The sequence below is a fragment of the Drosophila novamexicana genome, unplaced genomic scaffold (assembly GCF_003285875.2).
Source record: "Drosophila novamexicana strain 15010-1031.04,08,12 unplaced genomic scaffold, DnovRS2.1 tig00000770-arrow-pilon, whole genome shotgun sequence".
Classification (NCBI taxonomy): Eukaryota; Metazoa; Arthropoda; class Insecta; order Diptera; family Drosophilidae; genus Drosophila; species Drosophila novamexicana.
In genome coordinates, this window is record NW_020824821.1 from 172,226 (window position 1) to 188,767 (window position 16,542).

The window sequence follows — 16,542 nt, forward strand, 5'->3', positions numbered from 1 at the left end:
CTTCTTCTTCTTCTCAGGGCTGTACCTAAGTCTTCAAAGGACTTCAGGAGTGCTGCCTGCTTCAGAGCCCCTGGCGCACACCCACAACGCCGCCTCTGGCTGCACGCGCCAGCTTCAACTGATGTCAGAGCTTTTTGCAATGTATATAAAAGCTTTTATGGATTGCTGATTCTTTACGATTGCTCGAAGGCTTTCAGTGTGTGACGAATTGTTGCCCGAAGCAGACGGCGTCAAAAGCTTTGTTCGCATTCCACACGCAACGCAGCTGAAGCTTGGACACAATGCAAAAGCTCTGTAGAAGCGCATGGGCGCTTGGTAATAGATAAGAAAACTAATAACAATAACAAAAATATTAGTTGAAGCTTTGCGGCTTTGTAGGTCAACGCACTGGCACTGGCAACGGCTTCGGCGGCAGAGGCATCGCCTCCCTGGCGGCGCTCTCGGAAACGCATCAAATGCTGCAAAAGACCTGCCGCGATTTCGCTAATGCGGAGCTGGCGCCGCACGCGAGACGCCACGATCGCGAGGAACTGCATCCGGCGGAACAGGTGCGCCGCCTGGGCGAGCTGGGGCTAATGTCGGTCGCTGTGCGGGAGGAGTACGGTGAGCACGTGGTCCAGAGATTGTGCAGAGCCTGAACGACGACTACTTGCAGGTGGCGCCGGGCTAGATTATCTGGCCTACGCCATAGGCATGGAGGAGGTGGCGCGCGGCGATGGCGCCGTTTCTATTGTAATGGGCGTGAACAATCTGTATCTAGGCGCAGTGCAGCAGCATGGCACGGAGGCGCAGAAGCAACAGTTTCTGGTGCCCTACACCCAGGGCCACCACATAGCCTTCTATGCGCTCTCGGAGCCGGGCAGTGGTTCAGATGCCAGCGCCGCCAGCACCACAGCCAAATTTAATGCCAACGGGGATTACCAGCTCAGCGGCACCAAAGCCTGGATATCCAACTCGAAGGAGGCCAGCGGCGGACTTATCTTTGCCACCATTGACAAATCCCAGAAGCACAAAGGTATTACAGCTTTTCTGACGGAGAAGGATGTGCCCGGCCTGTCCGTAGCCAAGAAGGAGAGCAAGCTGGGCATGCGGGCCAGCTCCACGTGCCAGCTGACGCTCGATGATGTGAGCGTACCGCAATCCCAGGTGCTCGGAACGCCCGGCGGAGGCTTCAAGATCGCCATGGAATCCCTCGACTGCGGTCGCATAGGCATTGCCGCACAGTCCACGGGCATTGCGCAGGCGGCTCTCGAGTTGGCCGTCGACTATGCGGAGAAGCGTGTAGCCTTTGGGCAGCGGCTGTCGCGATTGCAAATGATTCAGCAGAAGCTGGCGGACATGGCGCTACGCGTTGAGACCGCTCGGTTGCTCACTTGGCGCGCCGCTTGGCTTAAGGACCATGGACTGCCAATCACCAAGGAGGCAGCCATGGCCAAGCTGCACGCTTCCGAAACGGCCACCTACTGTGCGCATCAGTGCATCCAAATCCTGGGCGGCATGGGCTATACAACAGATCTGCCCGCTGAGCTCTACTATAGAAATGCCCGCGTCACTGAAATCTACGAGGGCACCTCCGAAATTCAGCGCATTGTGATTGCTAATTGTGTAATGCAAAGCATTTAAAATAAACAAATAAGATATTAACAATTGAGTCGAGCTTCTATCGCCATCTCCACTTTAAGTTGGTGGGCGATAAGTTATATAGAACTGCCATAAATAATCATCAAACGGCTAATATAAACGAAATCCACGAAGGCTTCTCAGAAACACAATCTATTGGCATTGCCAATTACTTATTGCAAAGCAGTTACAATTTTTTTAAATACATTAATAATAGTAAACAAAAATATTGTGCATTAAGAGCGATATGCTTTTAAAAACTGAGGGCGATGACTGAAAAAATCGCGCAACCGCCATAAATAATCGTATGTCAAACAGCTGTCAGCAGCTATTTTTATCGATAGTCTTGTTCCGAGCAACTTATCGGCCGACCACCTCATTTGATGACTTGCACAATAGTTGTTATCGTAGTTAAAGAATTGAGAAGCCGAAAATAATTTTATAATTAAGTGTTTAATAAGAATAAATGAGCGCCGATTTACTGCAATTAAATGTGGACACGCTGTTCGAGCAGCACGGCGTGTCCGAGATCGATGCTGTGCAGAAGAAAATCCAAACGGTGGTGGAAAACAAACGCGAAGAGCTGCGTACGATGGTCGGGTAAGTCTTGGGACCATATCGTGATGTGGCATTTTTGGGCAGCCAGCGCAACATAACTAATTGCGGCTTTATCTCAGCGAACGCTATCGGGACTTGCTTAAGGCAGCCGACACCATAGCAGCCATGCAAACATCGGCCGGCACGCTCATCGAGCAGGTGCACTGCGTCCAGAGCAACTGTCGCAGTCTGAACGAACAACAGTTGCTGGGCTTTCAGACCACGCCCACAGCCGCCGAGGTGCAGCTGCAGCAGCGGACCGCCAACAAACAGCTGAGCAACTATTACAGCACCATGGTGCAGATCAAGCTGCTGAGCAGCCTGCCGGAGCTCATCTGGACGCACATTGATCGGGAACAGTTCTATGCAGCTACCGAGCTCTTTATATTCAGTCGGCACATTAGCACCGGGCTCCAGCTGGACGCGAAAAATGCGCTGATGCAACGGCTACCCGTCGCCCTGAAACAATGGGAAATCCTGCGTCCGTTTCATGTGACCATCAAGCAGTCGGTGCTCGCAGTGCTGGAGCGGGAACAGCTCAGCGCTGAGATGGCCGTCGATTGCATGCTGAGCCTGCTCCTGCTGGACAAATGCGATTTGAGTCAGGTGCTGCAAACCTTTCTGCAGCTGCGTACCACGGCATACGTGAACTGCCTGCAGAGCCAAAGCAGCGATGCGGACAAGGATAAGCCGAGGCGTGTCAAGGAGCGCATTCTGGCCAGTTTGCATATACTCAACGGCACCATTGAGCTCCTTGACACCTGTCTGCTAGGTGAGCGGCGGAAACTAGATGTATGTGTTATGGCTGACATCGATTGATGAACTGATTGAATGTTTGACAGACACAGTCCAAACCGAGAACTAGATTAATTTAGCCGGCATTGACTCGATTGATTGCCTGACAGATTGATTGACTAATTGAATGAATGATTCACTATTGTCCTCATATATCTGAAAAAAGTAGACTATGTTTCTACAAGGGTATTTAACCTTCTACGTGTTGATAACAGTCCATTTCTATTTGGTTTTCATTAGATGTCTTCTAAAATCATTTTCAAAGATCCTTGTAAAAGTATATTATTGACTTAAGAATCAGGCTTGTTAAATTGGAAGCATAATTAATAACATATTTCTCTCATTTTAGCCAATGGCCTGCTCTTTGTGCGCCTGGCGGAGTGCGTCCTACCCACCTCGCCGCCCAGCATCAGCCGCATGGACAGTAGCGAGAGGCAGCTGGTGCATCTGCTGCCCGACATTATAGCCGGCTATAAGCCGCAGTTCGAGACGCCAAAATTGGAGACGCAGCAGCTGAGCGATGCACTGCGTCAGTGGATGTCGCAGATAGACAGATTGGCAGCCAAGCAGTTGCAGCAAATCTTCGCGCTAGTCGGCAACATGCAGACCATACAGGACATCAAGCTGGCAGCAGGCGCGACGGCCAATCGCAGCTATGCCGAGCTCGAGCAGCAGCTGAAGCTGCCGCTGGCTCAACTAGACTTCTACCGGATCAAATACATGCCGCTTATTAATGCGCGTGTGCGTGAGATCATACGCAGCAGCTGGTCGGCGGCATTGCAGCAAACCTACGAACAGGTGATTAAGCTGGTGGAGAACAGCACGCCGCCAGCACCGCTGCAGATCTGGCGCGAGCAGAGCGACGACCTGCCGCAGAGTCTGGCTGCGGCGCTCAGCGATCAGCCCAAGCGTTTGGCGAATCGCACCAAGGGCTACGAAACGGCGACCATAGCGCTGTGCGGCCACTTCGATGCCCAGCTGGCTGCCATAGTGCAGGAGCTGAATGTGCTGCTGCAGGAGCAAACAACACGAGCCGAGGACAAATTGGCGCTGATCAAATTCCTACGAGAAACGGCACAGCAACAGATGACGGAATATTTGCGTCAGCTTAAGGCGCTGCGTCTGCAGGAGCGTCATGCTCTGCTGCAAGCGCTGCGCAATACACTCGCGCTGATAGAGTTGTGCCCCCATCTGAAGCTCTGCTTCTGCCAGCCCAGCAACTGGCGTCAATGGGCGGGCAATCTGACAGCTGGCGGTGTCGAACAGTGGCAGCGGCTGTGTGCCCAGTTCGAGGAGGAGTTGCTGCAGCTGTGGCTGCACATTGTCGATGACATTCTGGCCAGGCACAACTGCGCAGAGAAGCTGCCCCATCCCATTACACACGATGTTGTATTGCGAGATTTTGCTGTAAGTTTTTGAAGTTGCCCCAAGTTCCTGTTGCAGCCAGCTAACCCACCTTCCATTTCTGTGCAGCTCTGGCAAACGCAGACGCTGGAGCAGCGCGATGAGGAGCACGACCAGAATGTGCAGTCCACCATACGCATACCTAGCCAACCACGCCTTTCACTGCAAACGTATTTGCACGGGTTGATTCAAGCCCTAAACGATGCTGTGCCCCAAACGTTGCCTCCTAAAGTGCTGCATGCCTTCAATCAACAGCTGCTCACCCAACTCCTGGCCCACTACGAACAGCTGGCTGCTGCGGAGGGCACGCGTAGCAGCCAGAACATTGCGCTGCAGCTGTACTTTGATCTCAAGTTTCTGGAGAATGTGTTCGGCGTGACTCGCGAGGAGCGCAGCCTCTATGAACAGTTCCATGCGCTGCAACGCAGCCTGCGCGACTGCATCGATCCATTTGACTTTGAGCTGTGCGCCGAGCATATTACAGTTCAGGTATCACGCTCCACGGCGCGTCTGCATGGCGAGTTGGGCGTCCTGACGCCGTCGAAGGATAACACGCAGGCGGCCAGTGGCAGCGCTCTATCCCATGAAGCTGACCCTAATGTGCTTTGTCTAAGCTCCACTGGCTCCACGTCGCTATGGTTTCCCCTGTTGCCCATTGTTATGCCGCAGGCGGCGGCAGCAACAGCAGCTGTTCAAGCTGAGCGCAAATCCCTTGCCTCAGAGCTGGATAAGGTAAGTTTTTTTTTTATTGAAAATATTTTACCGCGCTGTTAAAATATGGAATATAGCAAATGCAAAGTCCTCGACCCATGTGAATTATAAAGAATTACACGAGAACTTGCATTTGTATCTTGATTATACCCTTGCAGAGGGTATTATAACTTTGAACTATATCGCGGCTCGTATCAACCGCGTCTTTATATACATATCTGAGTCTGTCGGTCCGCCTAGCTCTCAGCTGTTTTATAAACTGCCATATTTCAGTCTTTTTCATTAATATGGGACTACTATATACATCACATACTACAATAAATAATACGGAGTTACCTGGGTAGAATAAAGACTGTTGAAAATAGAAGGTCGAATTTTGTACTCGAGCCAAGAAAAACTTCAGTATAGGCACAGATACCGTACATCTCCTATAAGTTTGCAAGAGTATACATTCTTCGACACGTCGAAGATAACTCTTTTTGTTTTTTGTCCCTAACTTATCGTAATGGTATATACATCTTTATATATATATTTCTTTATAGGCGCTCTTTGAATTGTAGTTTTCTTTCTAAAATTTATCATCGTATATTCTTTTTGGGTAGGCATTGTGTACGCAAGATATGTTAACAATTTTGCATGATTGTTATTTTTTATTGGGGTTTTATATATTTAGATAGATTAAAAATGAATTTGTCATATGTCGGCTTACTGCTTATTTATCGTTCGTCAGCTCTAACATTTTTTGCTTGAATTTTTACGTTATAAATATTTGATTTTTAGTAAGCCTCAACTTTGTATTTTAAATCTACATTTTACTTTTTTTTGTGAACAGTAATTTTTCACTGACTGAAATGTGAACAGTTTTGCTGTACTGCTTGTACTGCTTTGCTGTATGTTAAATGTGTTAAAAGTAACTGCTTATTTGCACTGCTTTGAATTTCCTACGTTTCCGTCGTAGATTAGCCAAAACATAACCCAGCTGTTGTATTTGTTGGCATTTTACTTACCTTTAGTTTATTTTTATGCTTAGTCCTTTTTATTATTTTTGGTTATTTTAAAATACAAATAATTTCATTTCATTTTGAAAACTGTTTTATAATTATATTGGACTTTCATTAGCATGCATTTGATTAGCTGCGTAAATGCATCTTCAAGCTGAAGAGCGTTTCACAAATTTGCGCAATTAACAATAAATAAACCAAAACTGCCGTTAAATAAATTATAATTAGCTGCAGTAGCAGCAGCAGCAGTTGCCACTTATAAATGCTCGGCGAAAGTTTTGCCTGTTACCAAAAAACAGAAACCGAAACAGAAACCAAAAAACTTGCAACTAGGCAGCTGCCGTACACTTCTCCTTCTGCTGCGGGTGTGTGAGCGTGAGTGTGTGTGTGAGTTCGTGAGAGTGTACCTTCAAGGCTAATTAATGAATTGGTCCATTATTGAAATCAAATCGTTAGGCAAATGTTAATTTATAGCCGCTGACTGTTGTTTATTTGCACACATTTAGTCGCATGTTTCAGCAAATAAATTGAACTCTAATTATGTTTGCTTCCATGTTTATTGCTTTGCCCCATAAATCTGTGCACCGTGTGCGCCGTAAATGAATAGATTAATCACAAAAATTACGCACTTCATTAATAACACGTATATCTTTCGAAATGCTTTAGGGGACGACGACACCAACGCGCAAGCCGCTTGGGCGCAAAAGCGATGCCAGCGCCAGCGCCAGCAGCAACAGCAGCATCAACAACAACAACAACAACAACAAATCCAAGTCAAGCGCCGCCACATTCTTTGGTATGTCCCAGGAGTGGTTCCGCTAGGAACGCGTATGCCATCGATGCCAACAGCCACTGGCCGCCACAGCTGAGATGCGTCTAATGAAGTGGCCAAGTGAAGAGCACGAAACGCGCTCAGCCAAGCGGAAGGCCGTGCAGCAGCTGCCACTGCACTCAGCTGTGTGTATGTATGTGTGTGTGTGTGCGTGAGTGTGTGTTAATAGTGCATTCCGAGCGCTAAACTTTAAATGCAAACAATTTGCAATATGCAGCCAAATAACGTAATTTAACTACAGTCGGCTATTAAAAACTCTCGCGTTTAATATCACGTTTTAAACTTAAAAAAAATAGTTGCATACATATTTATTCTAATATTTAATTTAATGCGCTTTCCTGGCAATGTGATGTCCTATTTTTTGCCGCCCTTCTTGCCGCCGCCGCCGCCGCCTGCCTTGGGCTCTGGTCCCTTCTTGGCGCCAGCTTTGTCTGCGGCCGGAGCAGCTGCTTTGTTTTTGCCACCACCACCTGCTGCGCCGCCTCCACCACCACCACTTTTTTTCTGTTACCAGGAATCATAAAAAAGGATTACACAAAAGTGATAAAAGTGCAAATAATAATAAAGATTTATAAAGAAAAAGCAATGGCAACAGGTAAGTACATAAATTGTGCTATTCTTCATGGACTTAGCGTGTGTCTCAAGAGAACTGCGCTTATTATCTTGCTAAGCTTTATGAAACTTTGGAATCATCGAGCTTAAAATGTTAATTAGGTTGTATTCTAATTAGCATATTAAATCAAAAGCAAAGTAGTGCATAGTCCTTATAACATTCTTATAAAATTCATGCAGACCTTTATGCATTTTATTGTAAATTGATTAAACATATATTAATATTTCTGTATTTCTGTACATTGTCATGATCAGTAAATCAGCTCTTTGTCGATCCCTTTGTTTTTCTGCCCGTTTTGCTTTTCTTAAGCTTCGATCTTAGAGAGCTTATCAAAGAGGTAGAGAACTTTACCAAATTTGAATTTATGTTAATTTAAAATACCATTTGGACTAAACATCAATTGTTCTTATCTTCTGATCACTTAGTCTTTTGTCTGTCTACAAATATAACTGGCAGTTAATCTGTCTGACTATTAGTCCGTCTAAGTAGTTCTCTATCTGGCTGCTCGTCTATCTGTCTATTCCGCTGTTTTTCTATCTATCTGTATATTCCGTCTGGCAGCTCCTGCTGTCTGACTTTTATAAATACATGTCGATTAAAAATACATTTAATTTAAATAAATAAATAAAAATAACGGATACTCTATCCTCTATAAATGACTCTAGAATAAGTTTACAGATATTTTCTAAAAAGGTCTTAATATAAGTAAAGTATCCTCAATATTGTTTGTGTCTAGAATAGGTTTATTTATAGATATTCGTAAAGTATCCTCTAAAAATAAGTCTAGACAAAGTTATTTATAGGTGATTTAAAAAATGATTAGGAAAACTATTTCTAACTTATTTGCCGTACATTGTAATGGGTACATTTTCTATACGTACATATATATCCATATAGTCTGAGGTTTTCATGTCTTAGTCTATATCAGAATGAGTCTTTAACTAATTTTAACGATGACATCTTTAGACTCACAATTAAAACGCGAGTTGCATAACACAAATATTGCTTACATTGCCGCCGCTGCCTCCTCCTCCTCCTCCACCGCCGCCGCCTCCACCGCCGCCGCCTTTATTTTTACCCATTTTCGCAACTTTCTTTGTTTAAATTATTTAATTTGTTCGACTTGTTGGCGAACAACTTTTACCGCAAGCAAATTGCAACTAATAAACGCTCGACGTAAAGAACAAAATGCAAAATGCATAAATAATTTCGCAAGCAAGGGAAAAACGAAATAAACCATGAAACCAAAACAAAATGCAAAAGTACAAAACGAAAAGAAAAGAAAAACCAAGAGAAATGCGAATCATTGAAAAGTGAGGGCTGTGCGGGCTGCGGGGCAGCACTTGGCGAGCAGCCGCCTCTCGACCTCCGACGGACGCCAACAGCTCTCTTAACTGATTTAGTTATTGGCCCCATTGCCACCAATGCCCCGCGCCCCATTCGTTATTCGCCCCGCGTCCCTTCTCTCAGCCACAATCGCCCCCGGGCCATTGGCTGTATTTGTGTTTGCTCTCGGCGAACGAGTGGATTATTTTGTAGTTCTTTCTACTTGACATTTTGTGTTTCGGCATTTCCCCTCTGGCCCACTCTGATGTCCCAGCCCGTTGGCATTGACATTGTCTCTTCCTCATGTCGGCTCTCACCTTGGGGGCCTAATAAAAATGCAGCGCAGGTTTTGCAAGCACTGGCGGCAACAACAAGCGCTGCGTCGTCTGGCACTTGTTCGTAAATTTGGGCTTATGTTGCGTATACTCGATGGAGAAATAATCCGACTTGTATTTAAATTATAATATTAAATTATATATTATAAATTTAACTTATAATATAAATAAGAATTCATACATTTACTCTATTATTATCAATTAATTTATCTGTTAATCTTTTAGGCGTGGTAGCATTTTAATTTAAAAGAATAAGCTATTGTAAATTCTTCTGAATCTAAAAACTAGGTCTAAGCTAAACCAATTTTCATGAAGTTCAATAGTTTAAGCATAGTTAAGACTCACTATATTTCTGCAGCTGAACTTATTTTTTAATTGGAAACTGAATTTGATTTTTTTTTATCAAAAAAAATCTACATTCTTAATTATATATAGATGATCCCCTCTTAATCACATTTCATAGCACAAATTACAAAATTGTTGACTTTTGAAATTCGCAAATCCAAAGCCTTTTTTTTCAATCTTCCATAATCATAAGTTTTTTTTTATGTTTTTATGTTATAAAATATTTCGTTTGTAATTTTTGAACATTCCCTTAATTGTTTTAAATATGCCCTGAATAACAATTTGCTTACCCATCTGCATAAATGCTGCCTCTAGTTGACTTTGTGAGATATTCCTTGGCTTGAAATTTGTAAAGGTCCTGGTCACAGAAGCAACTCGCATGTACGAGTAATTCAATTAAATTTACATGCATGTGCACAAACAGATGCTGCATGTTTAGGAGGGGGGTAGGGGGACCAAAGCTGGCCAATTTAATAAATTTTCCACGTGCCTGATTGCCCAGAAAACCCATCAGGTCCATTCAAAAGGACAAAATGCTGTGAAGATAGTCGGATTTCTTCATATGCTAATTATATGTGAGTTATCAAGTTGCTCTGGCGTTGATGCCAGCTCATGTGATGGGGTTGGCTATACCAAAACTCAATGCATAGCTAATGAACAAGTAAAACGTTCTGTTCCTCTCTGTCCTCTGGCTGGTTGGCTAATTAAATGCGATGTTTAGCCGGTCAGCTGCTAAGTGAAACTGATCTGCGGCATGTGGCGAGAACTGTGCCAACTAATGGCCCCAAATGTTCAAAAACCACCTCAGGAGCTGACCAAAGGGGAATTTCACTAGACATAAAACTGTAGTCGACTCGCCGAGTACTTTGTTAATTCAACAAGTTGAAATCTGTTCATGGCTTATAAGCAATGAACATAAAACCAAATTAGAGCTGAAAAGTATTAAATAAGCTCATAAAATTACACATACATGACTATGGCAGCAGTGTGAGAGGGGGGGGGGAGGTTGGGGCGGTGTGGGGTGTGCCAACTAAAGCGTATGCCAAGCATGGAAACAAAGTCGCAATATTCGACCATTTGCAGCAGGTGCAGCTGCAAGATAAACCCAGCTCAAAACTACCCACTCACCCAAAAATGTAAAAAAAATAAACAAGAGTGCTCTAACCGATTGTGCCCGGCTAGCAGATACCCTGCATCTATCGATGAAATAGGTTTCGCCTCTTTCGTTGGTGCTCGTAGTCCGATCATTGTGTAATGTGCAGCTTATCTAAAAAGTGAAATAGTTATAACTTCTATAGACTATACGAGCACCACCACACAGAAAGTTTGGCATATCTTATAGATATGTTGGATAAATTAATTCCTTATTAGATATTTATCGATATTATAAAAATAAACTATTATATTTAAAATATCATGTCTCTAGACTTTGTAGTTTCTCAAATCAGCCTGATCAGGAATATATAAGCTTTATACGGTCGGAATTGGTTACATACATTTTCACAAAAACATTATACCCTTTTTGAGCATTCTCACTGGGTACAGCGTACAGTAAAAAATAAGAAACCCAGCTATATAAAATGCCGACAGACAAACCGAGGAAAAGTGGGCGTACCGGGTGGGCGTAACGGGTCTAGCTAAATACATACGGACATAGAAGCAGCAGCGAGAGTGCAGCGTCTGGGCACAGGAAAAGTGCGGAACTTTAATTAAGTTTTGGCTCTCCCAACTGACTGACATCTTGAATTACAAATGAAAAACTTGTGTGCAAACTACAGGAAACCCAAAAAAAAAAATAAATAAAATGTAGAAAAAACAAGGTAAATAAAAACCTAAAAAAGAAAAACTGGCAGCATAATAACACACCGAGCAAAAGGTGGGACAGCAGCGGACTAGAATGTGAATAGCTTGCATTAGGACAGACAGAGAGAAGGAGGAGAGAGAGATATAGAGAGACATAGAGAGAGAGAGAGAGGGAGAGCGAGAGATATGGTCAAAAAGCGGAAGAGAGAATACCTGAGCTGATCTCAAAGCTAAACAGAATAAAATACACTATAGCCCCGACCCGGCTAGTTAGCTAATATGAAAGTCCGAGCAGCACAGGAAGCGGCACGGACTGAAGGCTGTGTCGCGGTACACTGTGACAAAAACACAGTAAGAAAGTTTAGGAAAAACCGTGGATAAAATAAAAGTAACAACAGCAGCTGCCAACTGAATAGAACATTTTATATTCATGCCGTAAGGAAATGATTATGGATAAGTGAGCTAACACTACGGTAGTCGACTGTAAAGATACCCAACATGTGGATGCAGAGAAAATGTGTTAAAGGAAGACTGCGTATATATATAGAAAAAAGTTAATTTTGTAAACCTCATTTTAAATCATATTAAGAAAATTTCAAGTTTTATCTAATTTTTTTTCTTTAAATAAACAAAGCGCATATTTTTAATAAATTATTTCGACAATAATTTTTTGGTAACCTCAAAACCCTATGTTCCCACCGGATATACCCCAGAAAAATAGGGTATTTTAAGACGGCTAACTTGTCAAATGAATGTCTGAGAATTGTCGCTGTGCTAAGCCTTTGGAGAGACCGCATTGGACTTTATCATCAGCGATTTTGCTGGCAGCTGCTGGTGCTGCACTTGGTTCATGTTGCCCAAGCTGCAGCTTGATTTTTACCTCTGCCGATGAACTAGACTGAAAGGCGAAGGGAAAAGCAAAGGGGGAAGGCGAAGGGGCGGGTGCAGGCAACCAGGAAACAGATGTTTGCAAATATCTTGAGAAAACTTTTGGCTGAGGCATTTAAATAAAGGTGCGCTCCAACAACTTTTTCGACAGCCGCAAAATTAACAGAGAAAAAAATGTAAAGTCCAGAACGTGGAAAAAAGGAATCATGGAAAAAGTGAGGAAAAAGAAAAGCGAAACCAAAACTATTCAAGTGCATCATTGAATTGCCAGATTATTCCATGGCAGAAACTTGACTGTAATGAAAATTCAAAGGATATGCCATGGCTTTTCATCTGACAGGCAAGAGCCGAGCTTTCAATAGCTCTAATGGAACATTATATACTACATAAGTACGAATTTCTGTGTGTACTTATGCGTTAAACTATTTGGTTGAGCCGAATATACATAATTGTGAATGATTTCTGAATGGACATTTATAAATGCGAGTGAATATATTTATTGCATTCTTCGCATCAGCTGCAATAACTCTATATTGACTCCCAATTATATTTAATATTAAAGATTAAAGTTGAAAAATATAAATATACAAGCGGGTATAGCCCGGCCTTGCCCGTGGCATGGATAAAATAAATGTTCTCAAAAAGCTTTGATTGATTTTGACTGATCATACGGTAAAACAAGTAAGAGGTTCTAGTCGGGAGCTCCCGACTAGGGGATACCCTGAACCCTCTTCTACAACATCAAATGCATATATATTCTATTTTAGAAGCTATATGTCAAGTTTGGTGACTCCAGCTCTTATTATTTACCAAAATTGCCCACAAAACAGGATATCGATATAGATTTTTATCGATTGCTTAGAAACGGAGTGAGTTATCGATTATCGGAAACAAACTCGATCTGCGCGGGAACTAGGAGTATCTACATCTAAAATGTCTCTAGCTCTTATAGGTTCTGAGATCCTTGCGTTCATACATACGGACAAACGGACGGACGGACAGACAGACGGACATGGCTAGATCGACTCGGCTATTGATGCTGATCAAGAATATATATACTTTATGGGGTCGGAGATGCTTCCTTCTGCCTGTTACATACATTTGCATTTTGCACAAATACAATGTACCCTTATACCCATTTTTAAAGGGTTCAGGGTATAAAAAAAACAACTTTCATACAAACATTTTCCGCCAATTTACCACTGTTGCGGTTGAAATTTTCCAAATCGTTAAAACACGTATTCATTTAGTTTGGATGTAAAGCTTTAAAAATATTTTTTAAGCAAATTGGAAAAAATTAAAACATCAAAAATATATTTGAATTGCATTTTTACCGAGAATGCTTTTACTCTGCAAAAAATGTGAAACAAGCCTCAAATGATTTTTTTATGGATCCTTGGAAATGAATTTAAGCGCGAAACTTCAGTCACCACCAACGTCAATGACACAAATTTCCTCCAAGAAGTGATAGATTTACCGAAAAGTGCGAAACATCCCTCAAATGAATTTAAACAAAGAATTTTTAAAATTGAGATTGAGGCCGATCGGAGAGTAAACAAAAAAGTTTCATACAAACGTTTTTCCCCGACTTAACGTGCACCTTTATCACATAAGGTAACTACAGTGAAAATTTCCTAGCTCTTACGGTTTGGGCTGTGCGTTGATCGCCAATCAATCAGTCAGGACAATCAGTTTTATATATACAGAGCTATAAATAGTTTTTTTTTTATTTAATATAAATTATTATTTATTATTCAGACTTTTTATTTAAATATTAATTATTATTTTTTATTTAGACACTTCCTTTTGGTATTAAAAATACTATTATTCAAATATATTAGCATTGCTATTAACATTACTTATATCCATGTTATTATTATTTTTCTATTACTTTATACTATTTGTATTATATTAATATCAAGGTAACAGCTTAAGACATTCGGCAATATATTTTTTGCTGACAATAATTTTAAACAAATCTCTATAAGGGATACATTTGTGGCAGTCTCATCGCCCTAATAAAATATATATAATCGATAAGTCATAGCTTAGTCGTGAACGAGTTCGGAACTAGATCAGCTCTCGTTTCCCAAAAACTACCTACTAGAGACAAGTCAGGAGAATTGCTTAATCATACAAAATATATTCATACCTTGTAATCAATAAATAAAATATGCGAGTAAAGTCGCATACATTCTCTTATGCAGAGAAGCCCCTTATTACTTCAATCCACATAAATTTCAAACAAAATAAAAATATGAATTACTTGCCCTTTCCAAACGCCTAACATAAATAAATAGATTAAATATGAACTGCCTAAAATACTAAACAAATAAAGTGCCCGACAAAACAATTGTCACTCGTGATTTGCCGAACATTTCGCATATAAAAAATATATGTAAAGTTCCATAAATCAGGAGCCGAACAGAACATTTTTTTGTGTTTATTTATGACTAACGACTTTCAAGTTCATGTGTGCGCCGTTCATACAATTCGATGCTGGGTAAACAGAAATTGGCATTTTGAGTCAAATAAACCGGAGAAGGGATGCTCATTCAAATGCCGCTTGCAAGGGAGGGCGCAGGAACGTAATAGCATCTTATTTAGTCGTAAAAATCGCGCGCGTTTAATTCAACAATTGCTTGATGGAGGGGGGGAGGGGGGGGGGTTGAGAGGTAGCGAGGGAGATCTGCCCCATAATTCTGACACATGTTAAGTTGGAGGAGCTCGAGGGGTTGATGGGTTGGGGACTTTGGGTCGCAGGCTAAATCACATTAAATCACGGGCGCATCACAAAAGGACGCTTCGCACGAAATTAAAGGTAAATAAAATGTTTATGAGTGGAACGCAATCGTTCATATGATTTCACATTTGATTGAATAACATTTACACACGCAAACGCCGGAGTCCTGTTTACGGTAGCGAGTCCTGCTATCGCATAGCCATACATATGTGCGCCCATATCCAGGCAGTCGCTTCTTCGGCCAAAGATGGGCAATAAATTCAAACATGTGCACATAAATTTTTATTTCGATTTGCTGAGCCGCCGTCGCAATCGCTTCGCCTCGCCCCGCCCAGTGGTTCAATTTTATGAACTGTGAATATGGACGTCATGAAAGGACCTTTTGCTCTGTGCTATATGGCAGCAGGATGCGGTTGTGTCTGTGTCTGTGTGCCACAAAGGATGCTACATGCTTCTTGTCAGCTTGAAGCGCTGCATGTGGTGCTGTGGTGCCGTGGTGCTGCGGGTTCTGCTGGTTTTATAGTGGGCGGACAACAACAGCATTCGGCAGTCGACATTACAAATTATTGCATCCTCTCGATTGCATCGCCTTAAGCGCATTTTCAAGCATCAAATTGTTGTTTGTCAATTGACTTGTCATGTCCCACCAAAGGCATCACAGCTCTGTCTTTAGATTCTGATTTCTGCAGAAATTTCACTTAAAATCAAATATTTAAACGAGAATGTTTATTATATATAGACTTGATATGTCCAAATATTGATTAAAAAGATTCCTAAGATGAGCTTTTTCTTGGGAAGAATACAAACTTTTCCAACTATATTAGCGTTTTATCTATCTATATCAGAAATAGAAGTTGCAGTTCTCTACCATTCGTGAATTTATTTCTTTTAATTTTTGAACACAATATTTTAAAAGCATAATATTTGAAAATTTGATTGAAGTATAAAATTGTTTCTCAGATATCTACACGTTGGTATCACTATTACAAATGATTTATTGGGGTTCCCACTTCTGCCTTGGGCTCACGACCCCTGGGTTACAAGACCAGTCCTTTGCCACTGCACAGTTTAGATCAAATATTTTTAGTAGAAGAAGAGAACAAAAAATTAGCAAATAGGGTCTCCAAAGACATTAATTACTTAGGAACTCGTAGATAAGAGTGCGAGTGGCAAATGTTTTCCGCGCAACGATAACTGTCTGTAGTTAGAGATATTATTTTATAAAAGTAGAAAGAACCCACTTTGATAAGAGCTCGACTCTAAAAAGAGGTATAGAAAAGTTATACTTATATGTTTTATTTGTTTAATAACATTTTATTTAAGATATAAAAAGATAAATTCATAATATGAGATGCGATCCAAAATGGCTTATAAATACAGGAAAATTTATTGGATGTTTTTTTTTTTTTTTTTTTTTATATAAATTTATTAAATTATTTCTTATGGGAGTTCTAGTGACCTAGTAAATTATGGAAAATTCGTTAGTTTTTATCTTTTTTGTTATTAAAATCTAGTTTACTCCATGGACA

General features: G+C 41.7%; 3 protein-coding genes across 5 annotated transcripts; 2 read left to right on the plus strand and 1 right to left on the minus strand.

Annotated features, from left to right (window-relative positions):
* Positions 1–177: 177 nt before the first annotated feature.
* Positions 178–1,624, plus strand: LOC115763744 (short-chain specific acyl-CoA dehydrogenase, mitochondrial). 2 transcript variants are annotated; one of them, XM_030706448.1, is made up of 3 exons: positions 178–315; positions 379–603; positions 656–1,624. In XM_030706448.1, exons 1-3 carry the CDS (start codon positions 282–284, stop codon positions 1,621–1,623), a joined length of 1,227 nt encoding a protein of 408 aa, XP_030562308.1. In that variant the 5' UTR covers positions 178–281; the 3' UTR covers position 1,624. The 2 variants fall into 2 exon arrangements, with proteins under 2 accessions (XP_030562308.1, XP_030562309.1); XM_030706449.1 differs by lacking the exon at positions 178–315 and having other exon boundaries at positions 531–598.
* Positions 1,625–2,033: 409 nt separating this feature from the next.
* Positions 2,034–7,228, plus strand: LOC115763736 (conserved oligomeric Golgi complex subunit 1). Its single transcript, XM_030706436.1, has 5 exons — positions 2,034–2,220; positions 2,298–2,989; positions 3,362–4,419; positions 4,486–5,148; positions 6,795–7,228. The coding sequence occupies exons 1-5, from the start codon at positions 2,087–2,089 to the stop codon at positions 6,948–6,950; spliced, it is 2,703 nt and encodes a 900-aa protein (XP_030562296.1). The 5' UTR covers positions 2,034–2,086; the 3' UTR covers positions 6,951–7,228.
* A 29-nt stretch (positions 7,229–7,257) lies between these two features.
* Positions 7,258–10,309, minus strand: LOC115763737 (putative glycine-rich cell wall structural protein 1). Of its 2 annotated transcripts, none has more exons than XM_030706437.1 (2): positions 9,870–10,309; positions 7,258–7,464 (listed from the first exon to the last, which is right to left on the minus strand). In XM_030706437.1, exons 1-2 carry the CDS (start codon positions 10,097–10,099, stop codon positions 7,281–7,283), a joined length of 414 nt encoding a protein of 137 aa, XP_030562297.1. In that variant the 5' UTR covers positions 10,100–10,309; the 3' UTR covers positions 7,258–7,280. The 2 variants fall into 2 exon arrangements, with proteins under 2 accessions (XP_030562297.1, XP_030562298.1); XM_030706438.1 differs by lacking the exon at positions 9,870–10,309 and adding an exon at positions 8,455–8,605 and having other exon boundaries at positions 7,293–7,464.
* Positions 10,310–16,542: the final 6,233 nt, after the last annotated feature.